This window comes from Microcaecilia unicolor, chromosome 8 (assembly GCF_901765095.1).
Source record: "Microcaecilia unicolor chromosome 8, aMicUni1.1, whole genome shotgun sequence".
Taxonomy (NCBI): Eukaryota; Metazoa; Chordata; class Amphibia; order Gymnophiona; family Siphonopidae; genus Microcaecilia; species Microcaecilia unicolor.
Window position 1 is genome coordinate 172826144 of NC_044038.1, and position 18784 is coordinate 172844927.

Here is an 18784-nt window from a genome sequence, read left to right on the forward strand (position 1 = left end):
CGGAGGTTTCGGGCGGGAACGTAAGGGGAGATAAGGGTAGAGAGGTAATGAGGGGCTGCAGACTGAGTGCATTTGTAGGTAAGAAGGAGAAGCTTGAACTGTATGCGGTATCTGCTCAGAAGCCAGTGAAGTGACCTGAGGAGAGGGGTGATATGAGTATATCGGTTCTGGCGGAATATAAGACGTGCGGCAGAGTTCTGAACAGATTGAAGGGGGGATAGATGGCTAAGTGGGAGGCCGGTGAGGAGTAAGTTGCAGTAGTCAAGGCGAGAGGTAATGAGAGCATGGACGAGAGTTCGGGTGGTGTGTTCAGAGAGGAAAGGTATAATCGGTATAATTTGATCCATAGAGAAATAAAGATTGATGTACAAAAAGAGGGAATACTTATTTTATTGCACTAGGGTCGATGTTTGACATATCCTGTGGCCCATTTGAGAGAAGGCCATAAAGCCAGCTGGCAGGCTGCACTTTCTTGTATTGGGCAGGTTTGGAGGCCCCAAGGATTTTGCCCTGTTTGCACCTGCTTATAGGCGTCTTTCTTGATTAACTTTCAAGAGCTGACACTCCCTTCCCTCAGCTCTGGAACTGGCAAAAAATAGCAATACAGTACAGTTTCAATAATCAGATCTTCTCTGCTCTGACCATCTGGCATATCCGACAGACATTCCCCCCCCCCCCCCCCCCGGTGATGTCACACGGTTTCTGTTTCCGTGTTCCGAACCTGGGACCCTGCTTTTACTGCCTTCGTTTCTACATTGTTTGAGGGGTTACCATTTTGAACCAAAGGTAGGGGTGTGGGACAGGAAGTAGTTGTTGGGGGATCTTTGTTAAGTCCTGTGTTATTGGTTCCAAAGCAGCTAATTGTTTTCAGGGGTGTAGCCAGACCTCAGTGGGAGGTCCCTGGAGTAGTCTAGAGGTCAGTGCAGAGCACTATAGAGAAGGGGGACCCAGGCCCATATCACACTCTACCTCTTACACTTGTGGTGGAATGTGTGAGCCCTCCCACACTCACCAAAAACCTACTGTACTCGCATCCAGGTGACCCTGTCAGCCATAAGGACTAGTGTAGTGGTGTACAGTAGGTTTTTGGTGGGTTTTAGAGGGCTATCCATATAAGGGGGGGGGGGGGAAGTAATAGTGAGATGCACACTTGGGAGCATTTCTATGAAGTGCACTGCAGTGCCCCACTGCTCTCCTGGGATGTCTGGGTGTCCAGTCTATGACGCATGCTGGCTCCTCCTACATCTAAATGGCTTGATTGTGTGTTTTTCACTTGGACATCTTTCTTTTCTAACAAAAAATAAAAAGCATAGAGCACAAAAACATCTACCATGTGGCCATTTTTTGAAAAAACCCCTGTTTGTTTCAAAAATGGCCATATTTCGTATTTGAATTTGGTACATTTAGAGCAAACGTCCAACATGAGACACAGACCTAATATAAAAAATGCAATTCCATGTGCCCCAATGAAAGGAGAGTTTAATTCTATTTCCATTTAATTTCAACATATTCCATCTTTATAACACCAGGCTTTACCAGGCCCATTACAACAGTTAAGATGAACCCATCAGGAAACGGGATATCCTCACTGAAATTCGGCCATGTACTAGTGTAGTCTATAGAACAGTGTAGAAAAATGAGTACAAAATACAGAGTTTATTGCTGTTTCTACCAGCTACAATAGGTTAGGCTGTTTTAGTAATTTTCAGTTTTATTTCATGATTCTATATCTACATGTGGGAAGCACAGGAGCAAGAAACAAAAACAAGAAGACAGAGAAAGAGATACCAGGGGCGTAGCCCACCCAGTTTGGGTTCAGGCCCACCCAGCAGTGGAGCACCTTCGTCAGAACGGCAGCAGAGGGAGCAGGCTGAGCTCCGATCCTGCACCTGCTTCCCAGATGCTGCCTGGCTGCCGCCACCACGATCCTGCATCTACCTCCCTCTGTCTCAGCAGCAGCGGACCAGCGGTAGCAATTCATGCTGCCTCCTGCTTCTAACCCGGAAGCATTGCCTCTGCTGCGTCCCGCCCCCATTATTACAACTTCCTGTTTCTGCTGGGGCAGGACGCAGGTGCGCGGCCGAGGAGACGCTGCCTCCTGCTTCGTTCTAACCCGGAAGCATGAATCGCTGCTGCCGAGACATAGGGAGATAGATGCAGGATCGTGGCGGCGGTGCAGACAATGAAGGCGTGTTGCTGCCATGCCAGAGAAAATGCTGAGGTACACCTGCAGGGCTGCCAGGCCATGGGCCGGGGGATAATACTGGATCCGGGCTTGGTGAAAAGGGAGAGAGACGCAGGACAAAGGGGGAAGGGGTAGTTTTAGGAGGCCCACCCATCCTAACTGCGAGCCCACCCAAAATGATAGGTCTGGCTACGCCACTGAGAGATACAGACCACAACGGGTGCAGCGGGAGAAAAAGGAAGTAGGAAAAAAGAAAACAAAGATGCAGCGCATGGGGGGAGGCATGGAAAGAGGAAACAAATGCAGCAAAGTGGTTAGAGGGCTGCACCCTACGCCTGGAATAAACTTCCTGAGCCCCTACGTCTTGCCCCATCCTTGGCCACCTTTAAATCTAGACTGAAAGCCCACCTCTTTAACATTGCTTTTGACTCATAACCACTTGTAACCACTTGCCTCCACCTACCCTCCTCTCCTCCTTCCTGTACACATTAATTAATTTGATTTGCTTACTTTATTTTTTGTCTATTAGATTGTAAGCTCTTTGAGCAGAGACTGTCTTTCTTCTATGTTTGTGCAGCGCTGCGTACGCCTTGTAGCGCTATAGAAATGCTAAATAGTAGTAGTACGGCTAGATGTTGAGTACGGGATGGAATGATCAAAGAAGGGATATGGGAGGATAGAGAAGGGAAATGATGGTGAACATGAATGGAGGGAGGGAGGGGCGGAGACGGTGCCCATGGAGGAGAAGAGAAAGGAGGGGAGGAGAAGAGATGGTGCCTATAGCATGGAGGGGAAGGAATGGTACTAATTTGGATCATGCAATTAATCACGATTAATCATGTGATTAAAAATGTTAAGCGATATACAGCCCTATTTGTTACATGAACTATTTTAGGACCATCCTAATTTGTATTCTGTTTACTACAGAAGTAAATGTCAAATTAAAAAAAAAATCCTTTATCCTTCACTTGCTAAGGCACTGCCTATGAAACTGGAAAACAAGTTTGGCCCAGTGAAGACTAACTCACAATAACCTGTTCCTTAGCTAGGCTCTAGTATTACCATATTGAAAATGTGACCATACCATGCTTCTGTGGTTATGTTCCACTAATAGGTTAAATGATTAACAAGCTTTATTGAAAGGATTATATAACCTTGGATACATGACTGAGAACAAAAACACACAATTATGTATGCAATAGCAGAAGTCCTCATGTACAGCCACAAAACGACCTTATAGGGTGGATAGTTTTTATTACTGACCAGATAGAAGAGAGAGTTTTCAGTTTTGGCACAGTATAAGTCATCACAAGAACAAAATATAAGAAAACCAAGGGCCTGCAGTAGGGACTTACAGCCCATTTGGTTATGTTTAAATAAATGAGAGATCTGCATGAAATAATGTATTTATGTTTATTATTTTGACTTATAAAACCACTTGTCCCTGAAACATGCTCAAAACAGAATAATCCATTTGTGTATCTAAAATGTAAACTTCTACAAAAGAGATGACTTTTTTGATGACAACTTCAGAAGTTGGAGAACAAGGCAGTGGCGTAGCCAGAAGGCAATTTTTGGGTGGGCCAACAGGTTGGATGGGTGGGCACTAGAGTTGCCAACTTTTTTGAAAGAGAAAAAACAGCAACCTGATGCACCCATGCTCTGTCCATACCCCACTCCCCATAACTTCAATGAGGGTTGCAATGCAGGCTTCAGTGGCTGCAGGCCAATTGAGAGCTAAGGGAAGTACAATAGACTGCACTATTCAGCCCCATTGAGCCACACATTCTGCATCCAGAGAACCTCCTGGCTCTCCACCAACAATGGATACAGAGCACAGCAAGGACAATTCTCCATAAAACTCATACAAAGAAATTTTGTTTTCTAGTGTAATCTCAATTACAGACGTATTATAAATTAACTTTTAAAAAATCTATAAAACAAAAGTCACTCAGAACCTAGAGCAAATCTACCATGCCAACACTAACTTCCAAAAACAAAAATCCTAACTATGAAAAAGAAGTGCCTTAAATATTATAGTAGGGCCCTAAAATACAAATACATTTATCAGGAAAGCTGAACAAGCCAAATTACTACAGAATGCTACATGGAAACTTCATGCTAACAGAATACCTCAGTCACACACACAAGACACAAATGCCAAATACAGAATAAGTGACCACAAACTCTAGAAATATAAATTAAACGGAAACCGCAAGAAACTAGACCTTGCATGTAGTACAACACCAGAGAAACAAGAAAGAAAGGCATTTGCTCCTGTGCAAAATATAAAGATGGCACATGCCAGGGATGGTGTTAGGGGATGGAACTAGGGCAATTGTGCTTGGTTCCCTGGCCAGAGAAAGCCTGCATGCTGGAAGCTGAAGGCGCAGCCTGGTAATGGACTTTGGAGTCCTTTCCTAGATTTCTGTCCTGGACCCCAGCCATGTTTAACATCAACTTTGTCAAGATGTACATTTCAAATCCAACATGTTATATTCACAACATTGAAAATAAAATATTTTTTTATACCTTTTTGTTGTCTGGTCATTTTTTCTCAAATCATATTGGTCCCAGTCTCTGGTTTCTGCTTCCCTCTGTCTTCTCTTAACTCACTTGCCAGTGTCTCCTATTTGACATTTCTTCTTTCTTCATGTCCATCATCCATCTCCCATCTCTGTTTTCCTATATTTCCTTGTCCAGTATCTCCCCTGTGTTCATATCCCCTGATCCATCATCATTCCTCTGTGCACCTATGCACCCCATGCCCAGCATATCCCTTCTGTGTTCCTATTCTCCCCCTTGTCTGGTATCTCCCCCCCCCCCCCCCCCCCCGTGTCCATATACCCCCTCTCCAGTGCCCAGCATTTTATCTCTATTCCATATCCCCGTCCCCCCCTTGTCAGGCATTACCCCTCTGTGCCCATGTGCCATCCCCATACAGCATCTCACATTTGTGTCCCTGTCCCCATGCTCCCACCTAATGCCCATCATCTCCCTTCTGTATCTGTATACTTCCCTATGTCCCCTTTCTCCCTCCTCCACACCAATGTGTCCCTCTCCTCTCTGATCCCACCCCCCAACCAGCTTCTCTTCCTCTCTTTCCTTCCCCTTATGCATCTGGCTCTTTCTCCCTGCACTTCTCTCCCTTCCCTCTAACCCCTCCCATAGGTCCAGCACCTTTCTCCCTTCGCTCCAGCCCTCCTTGCAGGTCCACATCTGTCTGCTTTCCTTTCAGCCATCATCTGCATATCCAGCACCTCTCCTTCAGCCCCCCCCCCCACATGTCCAGCATATCTCTCCCTTTCATCCAGCCCCCCCTACCTGTTCAGCACCTCTTTCCCTTTCATACAGCCCCCCTACATGTCCAGCACCTCTCCCCTTCACTTCAACCCTCTGCGTATCCAGCACATCTCCCCTTTCCCTCCACCCCCCTGCAAATCCAAAACCTCTCCCCTTCCTTCCACCCTCCCCTCTGCAAATCTCAAACCTCTCCCCTTCCTTCCTTCCAACCTCCCCTCTGCAAATCCCAACCCTCTCCCCTTCCCTCCAACCTCCCCTCTGCAAATACCAAACCTCTCTCCCTTCCCTACAACCCTCTGCCCTTGGCAAGTCCAGGACCCTTCACCTTCTGTTCCCTCCCCTCCCCTTCCCTTCCTGGGCCAGCACCCTGACTTCCTCACCCTCTCCCACCCCTGCAGCGCTTCTTTTAATTCTGTTGGCTGCTGTGCACAGTCTCCCACCCCCGCAGCGGCGCTTACACTTCCCTATGGCATTGCCTGCCTGCTAGCAACTCTACAGATGCGTCACCGACGTCCTGCTCCGGGACCTTCCCTCTGCCGCGCTGATGTAACTTCCTGTTTACTGAGGCTGGACGCAGAAGGCCCCAGAGCAGGACATTGGACGTCAGTGATGCATCTGTAGAGTTGCTGGCAGGCAGCGCCATAGCAAAATGTAAGCGCCGCCGTGGGGGTGGGAGACAGTGCACAGCAGTGCCAACAGCATTAAAAGAAGCGCTGCGGCAGGGGTGGGAGAGGGTAAGGATCTTCTTTTGGGCAGGCCTGAGCCTAAACTTGGTGGGCCTGGGCCCACCCAGGCCCACCCGTAGCTACACCCCTGGAACAAGGACAGTGCCACACAGACTTCTACAGTCTATGTCCTGAAAATGGCAAAGGACAAATAAAGATCAGGTATACATATGAAGTATCACATCATACCTTATGCTATGAGCTTATCTTGTTAGGCAGACTGAATGGACTGTATAGGTCGTTATCTGCCATCATCTACTATATTAGTATGGGACTCATTTTTGAAAGAGAAAAACATCTAAAAAGTGACAAAGCAGCATTTGGACATATTTATTCTCAAAACATCTACATTGCTATGTTCAAAACCTATTCTACAGACATTTATCTATCCAGTTTGTCTGGAGTATGTCCAAAGCACAAGGGGGGGGGGGGTGTAGGGGCAGGATGATTGGCGTTCCTAAACACTTGGTTTGCAGCCATAATGGATGTTTTCATTTTGTTCCAGCGCTACAGTTTCAACATTTTTGGTGTAGATCTGTTTTTAGAATGAATAATGCACAAAAGATGCCCTAAATGACCACTAGAGGAATTCTGGCATGGCCCTCCCTATACTCACCCAATGGTCACTGACCCCTCAAACCTCCCCAAAGATATGAAAGAAGCAGTACAGGCCAGCCTGTTCAGATGTTGTGCCTAGTCCTATTAGAGCAGCAAGCAGGTCCCTGCAGTAGTCTAGTGGTCAGTGCAGAGTACTATAGAGAAGGGGGACCCAGGCTCATATCCCTCTCTACCTCTTACACTTGTGGTGGAATGTGTGAGCCCTCCCACACTCACCAAAAACCTACTGTACACCACTACACTAGCCCTTAGGGGTGACAGGGTCACCTGGATGCGAGTACAGTAGGTTTTTGGTGGGTTTTGGGGGGCTATCCATATAATATAAGGGGGGTAATAGATGCACACCTGGGAGCATTTCTATGAAGTGCACTGCAGTGCCCCACTGCTCTCCTGGGATGTCTGGGTGTCCAGTCTACTAAGCATGCTGGCTCCTCCTACATCTAAATGGCTTGATTGTGTGTTTTTCACTTGGACATCTTTCTTTTCTAACAAAAGATAAAAAGCATAGAGCACAAAAACATCTAGCATGTGGCCATTTTTGAAAAAAAAAAAACTTGTTTGTTTCAAAAATGGCCATATTTCCTATTTGAATTTGGTACATTTAGAGCAAATGTCCAACATGAGACACAAACCTAATATAAAAAAATGCAATTCCATGTACCCCAATGAAAGGAGAGTTTAATTCTATTTCCATTTAATTTCAACATATTCCATCTTTATAACACCAGGCTTCCCAAGGCCGATTACCAGTGGCGTAGCGAGGGCGGCTGCCACCCGGGGCGGTTCATCACTGTGCACCCCCCCCTAGGTGCAGCATGACACCCCCCCTCAGCGCATCACCCAAACCCCCCCCCCCCCAAGTGCATTCTTACCTGCCGTGTACATGCCGCTGGAGGTGTTTCGGTTCCGCTGATTCCCTGCTCCCTCTGCCCCAGAACAGAAAGTAAGCTGTTCCGGGTCAGAGGGAGCAGGGAACCAGCGGAGCCAACACACCCCCCAGCGGCGTGGACCACCCCGCCCTTGCTACACCACTGCCGATTACAACAGTTAAGATGAACCCATCAGGAAATGGGATATCCTCACTGATATTCAGCCATGTACTAGTGTAGTCTATAGAACAGTGTAGAAAAATGAGTACAAAATACAGAGTTTATTGCTGTTTCTACCAGCTACAGTGTTTTAGTAATTTTCAGTTTTATTTCATGATTCTATTATCTACATATGGGAAGCTTCAAATACACAAAAAAAGCTGTCAAATAAAAAAAAAAGAAATTGCCTCCACCTTTTAGGCACTGCCTATTCAACTGGAACGGTTTTAGACTTTTCACAGCTGAACTCATACATGGGTAGTCTAGCATTTGCTGTTGTTTTGGGTGACTCAATGTGGCAGCAAGCTCCGCCTACTGGCTTCAGCCCACATAATGGGCCAGATTTGCACCTGCTGTTTCTCCACTTCTTGCTATAGCCCACCAAGTCACTAACAAGAAATGCTTGATCAAGGTTACTGCTACTACGACAAGCCCCCCCCCCCCCCTCAAATTTTATATTAAACCTTCTTTATGTTTAGAGCTGTACAGTTAACGCATTAAGAACACAACATATTAAATATTAACTTATTAATGTGAAAAAAAATTGTTAACATAATCTCCCCCACCAGCCAGCACAGCACTCCAACAACCCCTCTCGCTTATGCATGCTCCTTCTCCCTACCCCTCACCAAACAATGCTGCTTCTCACGTCCTGGCCCCAAAGCGTCTCTTTGTAACAGGAAGTTAGAACTTCCTGTTCCAGACACACTTCGAGCTGGGTGACAAACAGCACTGTTACTGCAGTAGCAAGGATCAGGGGAGAAAAAGCCACAGAGGAGAGTAGCCCGCTGGAAAGGCGTGCAGGAGAGGTAAGAAGAGGTGCCAGCTGGAAAGTGCTGAAAGGAGAGATGCGGACACATCACCGGGGGGGGGGGGGGGGGGGAAGAGCACAGGAGCAAGAAGCAGAAACAAGAAGACAGAGAAAGAGATACAGACCACAACGGGTGCGGCGGGAGAAAAAGGAAGCAGGAAAAAAGAAGACAAAGATGCAGAGCTTGGGGGGAGGCATGAAAGCGGAAACAGATGCGGCGAGGTGGTTAGAGGGCTAGATGTTGAATACGGGATGGAATGATCAAAGAAGAGAGACGGGAGGACAGAGAAGGGAAATGATGGTGAACATGGATGGAAGGCGGGGAGGAGATGGTGCCCATGGAGGAGAAGAGAAAGGAGGGGAGGAGAGGAGATGGTGCCTATAGCATGGAGGGGAAGGAATGGCGCCAATTTGGATCATGCAATTAATCGCAATTAATCATGCGATTAAACCCGTTAAGTGATATACAGCACAATTTATGTTACATAAACTTTTTTTAGGACTATCCTAATTTCTATTCTGTTTACTACAGAAGTTCCCAGCAGTCGTTATGGGAAGGCTGAAGTAAACCAAAGTGATTTATTCATTAAATGTATCAGATCCCATATTATCTTTAAAAAGGCATTATAAGAGCTCAAACCTAATTAGTGCAAACTCTCAAAACAAAGAGGGCTTTCGGAGGCCTTTAAAAAAGTAAAAATCAAAAACTGTTAGAGAAAAACCTTAACATAACTTTGATCGTTGCTTCCCACTATTTACAAAAGCATAAAAATTGTCCTACCAGGAGAAGTGTAAAAAGGAAACATTTTCTATCACATCAAATAAAAAGGTGATCAGGATCTTTAAAAAAGTATACATCAAATTTACAGGAGATTCACAAAATGTATATGCAATGCAAACATAAATGAATTTGTTTAGAAAAAACATGAGAACAGCCAAGTACATTTCTAGATACAAAGTATAAAAAGAGGGTTGTATTTTCTTAAAATATATACTTTTGTCACAGCTTTACTTTGGATAATATACCAACATATTCTATAAACATTCCAGTTTTTAGCTGCAACTGTTTTAATACTCCTCTGTAAACCCCCGCCCCAGACTTATGAAAGCACAGCTGTAGTACATGTATTCACAAACCGTGACACCCATATTCCCACACTCCTACTGCAGTCAAGTTATCACACCTAGCAGCAGTGACTATCCTAAGCCCTGCCTCTACAGTGGGGTATTTACCGCACTGCAACTGCAGACCATATAGGAAGTCAGTAATGTGAGCAAAACTACTGCAGCTTTAAGAAATAACATAATGATCCAATGGCAGTGCTGTGCATTGTATTATAAAAGAGGTGGGTAAGGTTCCCCATGCCTGAGGTGAGTTGGGAGACAGTTCTGAAAATCCAAGGGTATGGGGGAGGGGGAGATGGGGCCAGACTCTGCTGACTAATTGTGCAATACTGCCACCTTGTGGCTGGATTTAGGGATTGCAGAATTCTAAAACGTTACCTTAGTGTGTCTTCCTGACGACCGTCTTTGCAACGACAGAAGGGATATATAAATGGGGAGGGGGGGGGGGGGGGGGGGAGGAAGACTCCAGGTAGTTAAAAATAAAGGATCATGGTACTATAACCCAAAAGAAGCTGGTACAGATTTAGCTGAAAGCTCCAAATCAGAGCAGAAAGAAACAGGGTCGGACAAATTCTGGGGTCAAGTTCACTGCTGATAAACTTATCCATTACAACATATAGAATCGTTATTTAACCAAGTCTACTCCTCTCTACAATAAAACTCTCTCCAGAAAGCGATGTGGTGCAGGTAGCAAAAGAAAAATCTCAATTCATGCTGTTTATGGTGCTGTTTTTCTATTCATTGAAGGTGGCAAGCATATTAACTAGAAGCAGGGTTTTATTCTTCCCGCAGCCCCAGGCAAACCCTTTCCACTTGTCCTTTCCTCTTTCCCTGAAGCCAGATGTTTTGTGAGGACAGAAAAAGAAGGTCAAATTCTGTGCTGCACAACTTTCTGAAAGGTGTTATCCTAGTCCAAAGTGCACGAAAGCCTGAGGCAAAGTGCTTTAAAAGGGTGAATATTTGTGCTCTCTGAAAAACCTCAGGCGTCAGATGCCCAGGCAGGCAGCATGCCTCTGCTCCCTTAAACTATACATAAAAAGATTTTTTTAAATTATTTTAGTCTTAGGACCTAGTATTTGAGTGACCTGTCTACAATAAAAATTCAGCTTGGGAGAAATACAAAAAAACACCACCACAAAACATAGGGGCCCCTTTTACTAAAGTGCATAAATGTTTTTGCACTTAAGGCACATTAAATTTTGGTGTTAAGGTGCACTGAGTGCAAAGGCTGCACACAGGGCTGCCAACCCAGCCGGGCCCGGGGCAGGACCGGACTATTGCTCCCCCCTCTCTGCGGCTCTGGTTGCACATTGTTGGGGGCATTGCCCAACACCTCCTCTGCAATTACCATGCTAAAATGTTCATTACTGTGCATAAACACCCCTTGCAATCTGCACAGACACTTACGGGGGGGGGGGGGGGGGGAATTCTATATATAGCACTGAACTTTCCCCATCAAATGTTCAGTGTGGAAAAGCATTCTAATACATGCAAGGCACTGAAAACAGCAGATCCGCGCAAAAACACATGGCAATTTATAGAATCACCTGAATTTGTGTGAGGATCTGCAAGGGGGTGTGGCCCATGGGAGGAACATAGGAAGGTCAGGGGCATTCCTTTAAAATGTACACAGTGTAATAACGAGGTCTAAGGAAGCAATATTATCATGTTAATTAAGAATTTAGATTATTTTTGAAGTAAGTTTTACTTCTTTAAGGAATGTTATTATTTCTGTATAAATTGTATTATGGCTGTATTTCAATAACAAGTGTATTCTTGTTAAAATGTTTAAAACTTAATAAACAAATTGAAATGTAAAATGTACACAGTGTTACAGAACAGTGTGGCTTTGCATGCAACTTGTACGCTAGGATTTACACCTGGTTGGTGTTAACTCCTCATGCCCAAGGTTGGGCACAGAGCCCGGGCCGGTCTTAGGGTGAGACCGCATACGGCCTTGCATTCAAGGGGGCCCAATTATTGAATCTATCCCTAAGTAAAGATCCTTTTATTTGGAATATGTCTCTCCCCCCCCCCCCCAAAAAAAAAATGAATAGCTAGTGAAAAGGGTAAAATCTGTAACATTAACAGCTCCCTTGTAACACCAGCACTTCTGGATGATACGTTTTAAAGAAACACATTGAATGGTTACCCCCTTCTGTGGACGTGGTCAGTTGTGCAAAAAGTTTAAAAAAAAAAAAAACTGCTGGCAGTTTTCCCCCTTATAATACAGCTTGGTGGAAAATATTTCCAAGTTTTGAAGAACTGGGGAAAAAACCCCCCAGACCATTTACAATTGATCTTTAAACAGCTTTTCAAGAAGCAGCAGCACGGATGTGAATCCAAAATCATGTATGGACTGGCGATGTTAAAATCATTTTTTTTTTTTTTTAAACAGCAGCCTTTTAATCCAGCTGGCCCCAAAGGAAGACCAAGGCTGGAAAGGTTTCCATTTACCAAGAAGTGTGTTACAATAGCATGGTTCAGAAATAAACCTTAGACACAGCTCTCTTCCACAGCTGTTGGGAGGGGTTTCCTACCTACTCTACATGCCCCCCCCTTCCTTCTCTGCCAGACCGCAGGAGCAGCTAGCTAAACTACAGGATCAATGGATCTATCTGCCTTCCCTTCCCAGTCTGGCACGTTGAACATCCAGGGTGGCCAGTGGGTCAAAGTACACTGCCACATCTGCTCCAGGATTCAAAACCGCACTTCCCCCACCAACCCTCATTTTGACCGTGGGAAAGTCTTTCTCCTTCCCTCAAGTCCCTATTTACATTTCAAGTTCTTTTTTTTGGGGGGGGGGGGGAACCTATTATACCCTAAAAACAAATAGTGCTGTAAATCATCTTCAGTATTGTATGGAAAGACAGCAACACCTTTGAAATTATTATTGTCATAATGGACCAGAAGAGCCAGTCCTGTTTTGGCTTTCACTAAATCTGTGGGTCTTGGAATTCTTGTTTTTACTGAGAAGCTGGATCCATAAGTCCACCACTGCAATGGAAGTAAAATCTGAATTAGAGTAGCCTTCCCTTGGGGTACAAACAGGCTTATTTTCGAAAGAGAAGGGCGCCCATCTTTCGACACAAATCGGGAGATGGGCATCCTTCTCCCAGGGTTGCCCAAATCGGCATACTCGAAAGCCGATTTGGGGCGTCCTCAACTGCTCTCCCTCACGGGGACGACCAAAGTTCACGGGGGCGTGTCAGAAGCATAGCGAAGGCAGGACTGGGGCATGCTTAACACATGGGAGTCCTCGGCCGATAATGGAAAAAAGAAGGGCGTCCCTGACGAACACTTGGCCAACTTTACTTTGTCCTTTTTTTTTTTTTTATGACCAAGCCACAAAAATGTGCCCTAAATGACCAGATGACCACCGGAGTGAATCGGTGATGACCTCCCCCTACTCCCCCAGTGGTCACTAACTTCCTTTCACCCTAAAAAAAAATTTAAATATTTTTTCCAGCCTCTAATATCATACCCAGCTCCATGACAGCAGGATGTAAGTCCCTGGAGCAGTTTTAGTGGGTGCAGTGAACTTCAGGCAGGCGGACCCAGGTTCATCCCCCCCACCTGTTAAACTTGTGGTGGTAAATCTAAGCCCTCCAAAACCCACCACAAACCCACTGTACCCACATCTAGGTGCCCCCCCCTTCATCCCTAAGGGCTAGGGGTAGTGATGTACAGTTGTGGGGAGTGGGTTTTTTTTTTTTTTGGGGGGGGGGGGGGCTCAGCACACAAGGTAAGGGAGCTATGCACCTGGGAGCTTTTTCTGAAGTCCACTGCAGTGCCCCCTAGGTTGCCTGGTTGGAGTCCTGGCATGTGAGGCGGACTAGTGCACTATGAATGCTAGTTCCTCCCATGACTAAATGGCTTGGATTTGGTCATTTCTGAGATGGGCGTCCTCGGTTTCCATTATTGCCGAAAATCAGGGATGACCATCTCTAAGGTCGACCTAAATGTTGAGATTTGGGCATCCCCGACCGTATTATCGAAACGAAAGATGGCTGCCCATCTTGTTTCGATAATACGGGTTTCCCCGCCCCTTTGCAGGGACGTCCTGCGAGGATGCCCTCAAGAAAACTTGGGCACCCTGTTCGACAATTATGCCCCTCCACCCATCCTTCTCATAAGAACCCAAATACAATATCTCTTACTAAATCTGACTCTGCAAGTGAACATCAAATCTACCTGGCTCCATTGCAAAAAAGGTTAAAAGGTTTGCAGGAGGTGTGGACATTTATACACATTAGGAAAGGGTTAAAGGAACACCAAACTACCTCCAGTATGGTTGCACAGCTATGTGAAACAGACTATTAAAGTCAAAAGGGCATCTTTCAAAAATTGGAGAGAAACAAATGAACAAAAAAAAAAAAAAAAAAGAGCCTAAACCTGTTAGGTGCAACGTATTAAACAATGCAGGCTAAACGTTAACCTGAAATGCAGTTGACAATTATTGTCCAGTTTCCACACTAAGCAAAGTTATTGAACGGTGTATTGTGGAAGTTGGTTGACCATCTTTAAATTAAGATGTGTTAGATGATCATCAGTGAGGTTCCAGGAGAAACCACACCACTAAGATACAGTTTCATCTCAGCTTTAGATCTGCAGAGATGATTCTTGGATCAGGGTAGACACACATTACTGGTTGTGCTTGATGTCGTGGTGGCATTTGACACAATTGAACGTTACTTGCCATTCTTCCCGTTGCCGTATCAGACTTCAGTGGTTTAAATTTTTTTTTTTATGTGTGCAGGGCAGGTAGTTAGGAGTGGAGGAGTGGCCTAGTGGTGGACTTTGGTCATGGGGAACTGAGTTCAATTCCCACTTCAGGCACAGGCAGCTCCTTGTGACTCTAGGCAAGTCACTTAACCCGCCATTGCTCCATGTAAGCCACATTGAGCCTGCCATGAGTGGGAAAGTGCAGGGTACAAATGTAACAACAAAAAAAAAATATGGACTTCTGCAGAGATTAGCACAAAGGTACTATTTTGTTTATTACTTTTAGCTATGCTCTTGTGGTGTTTATAAATCAGAGCTGGTCCACACTAATTACGCACCCTAGCCACACCTTCAGCCTTTTTCCCATTTAGGCCTGAAGGTTCTCCCTCCCTTGAGATTTTAATAATTAACAATTATGATCACCCCACCACCACTAAAAATACTGTTTAAAAACAAAACAAAAAAAACCACAAAAATCATTCTTTGACTTCAGCTGGCTTGTCAGGACTTTTGCCTTGAGTGTAGCTGCTCCCTGGTGTCTCCGAGAACCTACCACAGCAGCAGGGGGATGATCAGAAGCAAATGCCGGCACTAGAGGCTGTTAGCACCATACTAGCGCTGGCGTTTGCTAACGCCCCATGATCAGAGCCCTCAAACGCATGAAACAACGGGCTCTGAACACAACTAGCATGCAAATGCATGCTAAACAGGGCTAAACATATTCATCCCCAATGATCAGCGGCCAGCGCACCAAAGATTGGGTCACTGGCTGCGGCAAACCCTACGCCAGCCCTGAGCTGGCATTAGGATTTGTAGATCATTGGGGAGGAATGGTGAGCCTTGTCCAGCATGCATTTGCATGCTGGCAGGCCCCCATTCCCCCCAACAGCAAACCTGCCAGCAACAGGGGGCTGGAGTTCTGGTGGGTCTCCAGCCCCACCCCCCCCTAACTCCCCCAAAGGGTCCCTGGCGACCTAGTGGGCGACCAACCAACCCCCCATCCCCAGGTTCAGGGAAGGCTGAAGATCCGGTGGGTTTCAGGTTTCCAGCCCCCCCCCCCCCCCAGCAAGGGGTCCCTGGTGGACCAGATGCCCCTACCTTGTGTGTTGGAGGAGGGAGGGTAGCCTGCCTGCCTGCCTCCCTCCCTCCTCTTCCTGCGACGCTGCAAAATGGTGGCACCCAGCGCTGCCCAATGTATCCTGGGATGCACTGGGCGGGGCTTTACACCATATAAGGGAGTTTTTCCCTTATGTGGTGTATACCCTCCTTCCTCCAACACACAAGGTAGGGGGGTCTGGACCACCAGCGACCCCTTGCTGGGGGAGTGGGGGGGGGGGCTGGAGACCCACAGGATTTCCAGCCCTCTCTGAACTTGGGGGGGGTGGGAAGAATGGGGGCCTGCCAGCATGCTGGACAGGGTTCACCCATTCCTCCCATATATGGTGAGGTAAGGAGAAAAGACTGAAGACAAACTGGAGTAGGTTTTAATTATAGCACTGGAGTGGACAAGTAGGACCAACACGCCTGTTTACTAAGTCATGCTAGCGGCTAGTGTGAAGCAATGCAGACATAGCCCATTCAAATGGAATGGACTGTGTCAACATTAGCATGCAGCTTAGTAAATATGGGGGGGGGGGGGGGGGGGGGGGGGTTTAACTATCAATTTGGGGAAAACTGAGCTTTTATAGGTCAGGGTTCTGTTGTTCAGTAAATCTGAACGTACCAACTCAAATCAACTGTTAGGAAGTTAGGCAGTGTAGTTAATGAGCACCTGGCAATGAAACAACAAATACACATGGTAGTCAAAACTGTATTGTGAAAATTGTGGTCGTCTCAGGGGCAACTTCTCCAACTGACAGGAATGAATCTCACTCCTAAGCCAGGGCGTGGTGTGAAGTAAGATCTCAGTCTCTCAAATTTACTGCCAACGCTCACCACAGTACTTTCACTGGGTTAGTTCTGAAATATCATGAAGCCACTGAACCTCAGACCTAATCCAGGGACTGGAAATGTGGAGTATGATCTCAGTCTCCCAGATTACTGCTAAACACTCACTTCTTTCTGGAGTTCCAGTTGTGCTGAAAATTCTGCTTAATCAAGCTTGTGGCTCCCCATACAATGGAAAATATTTCTGCATCTTTCTGCCACATTTTCTTAGTCTCTTGCCTGCACTTTGTAATATTTAAGGATCATCTCGCCCCTCCTGATTTACAGAATATATTGCTCGGAACTGATCAATGCTGTGCTGGTGTGTATTTTTTTTTTACCATTGTCTGGTTCTGTTGCATCCAGTTTTTCATCTGTTGGAATGGGGGATGTTCTAGGTAATTAATCTCCTTATTGTCCATAATTGTCTTAGGATCATCATCATCCTAATGCTTTTCTGGAGCATTTACAGAGTTTCCAACAGATGAGACGTGGCACTTTGTGCCTTTCTGTATGTATACAAATTTTGTGCCACTGGAACTTGCAGCCCGATTATAGAATCTTCAAATGTCTGTTGCAGTTTTTTTTTCTATATTTACATTGACTCATCTTGTCTGTAATCCACGAACACTCACTCAACCTTTGGTTAAAGAGTGGTGAATTGAAACCTTTTGTGTATCAGGTTTTGTCCCCAACACTATTTCCCCACTGTATTTGTGCAACTGCCACTTGTTTTGCCTTGGTTGTTGATCTTTTCTTGCAGAAAAAAAGAAAAAAAAAAAAAGTTATAAAGCTGTATTTTTAAGGATATGGGGATTTTTGTTCTTTGCTCTGAACACTTTTGCAACCAGAGATTTTTTCATGCACTTGAATCTGAAAATCAAAAATAAATCCGGGTTATAAAGTACAACAAAAACAGTTTGTTTGTGTGTGTGTGTGGTGTTTTAGGGAAGGATGCTACATACAAAGCATGAGTGGTGTAGAATGAGTAGAAGTGATTTTTCACTCTTTCAAAATGTACAAAGACAAAGGGACTCTCAATGAAGTTACATGGAAATGCAAAACAAATAGGTAGAAATATATTTTTTCACTCAAGGAATAGTTAAGCTCTGGAACTTGCTGCTGGAGAATGTGGTAACAGCGGTTAGTGTATTTGGGTTTAAAAAAAACAAACAAAAAAGGTTTGGACAAGTTCCTGGAAGAAAAGGCCATAGTCTGCTATTGAGATTAGGGGCATAGCTACATGAGGCCACGGGGGCATGGGCCCCTGTACATTTGGCCCTACTCCCCCCCCCCCCCCCCCCACCACCAACCCCTTCGACCCCCCCCCCTCCCGCTGCCAACCCTCCCCCACCGCCGGGTACCTTTGCTGGAGAAGAGGACTTCGGCTAGTGGGGGATGGGGACCCCTCCAGCAAAGGTACCAGATGGCAGCGGGGAGGGTCAAAGGCGGTGGTTGCCTAAAATGTGCCCCCTCCTCACCTCGGGCACTAGACCCCCTTCTGAAGTCTGGCTACGCCCCCGACTGAGACAAACATGGGGAAGCTACTTCGTGCCCTGGGATTGGTAGCATAGAATGCTGCTACTATTTGGGTTTCTGCCAGGTACTTGAGACCTGAATTAGCCACTGTTGGAAGCAGGATACTGGGCTTGACGGACCATTGGTCTGACCCAGTATGGCTATTCTTATGTTCTTAAGAATATGTTCTGTTAATACTTTTCCAGCTCTCTGTGTCTGAAGTGCTTGACAATCCTATATACTTCCACTGAATGTCGTAACAGATTTTCTACAGATAATGCATAATTTAATAAAGACTGAAATTAATGCTGAACTATATTCAGTGATGACTTCCTGCCCGGTGACTTGACCTGGAATCTTTCAACTACTTTCCTTTTCTCCCATTGCGGCTGAAATGAAAGCTGCCATTGGCCTCAACTTTTTTTTTCTGTTTTTTATTTAAAGAATTAAAAAGTTAACACTTATGTCCCTTGTTTCCAAATAGCAAAGCCTTAGGACAATAGAAGCCACCGACTGTCAAAAGTCTTAAGCTCAAATTCAAAAGGTATAGTTTTTGATTTTAAGTCATAACTGGAAAACCCCAACACAGTATCCCTGATGGGTCATTTGTGCCCCACTACAATGATGTCAGATGGCAGGCTGCCACTGCTGCTAAGGTAATGTCACTGGAGCAGGCTGGTCCTAGTACTGAAACGCTCTGGAGCTTGCTCCTTCAACCCCACAGCATCTAGCTACCGAAAATGCAACAGGTTCTTCTCGT

The 18784-nt window shown here is 45.6% G+C and overlaps 1 protein-coding gene and 1 long non-coding RNA gene across 2 annotated transcripts in view; one reads left to right on the plus strand and one right to left on the minus strand.

Moving 5' to 3' along the window:
• The first annotated feature begins 8045 nt into the window (after positions 1-8045).
• On the plus strand, positions 8046-17290 carry LOC115476390. The gene is made up of 2 exons (XR_003943172.1): positions 8046-8728; positions 16940-17290. It is a non-coding gene; the product is annotated as an uncharacterized LOC115476390 (long non-coding RNA).
• LOC115476388 (solute carrier family 22 member 4-like) overlaps positions 17081-18784 on the minus strand; it is a 54872-nt gene continuing 53168 nt past the window's right edge. Inside the window, exon 10 of the mRNA XM_030212751.1 lies at positions 17081-17379. Coding sequence (XP_030068611.1) covers positions 17292-17379 — 88 coding nt within the window. The 3' untranslated portion in view covers positions 17081-17291. The remainder of the gene's footprint in view (positions 17380-18784) is intronic.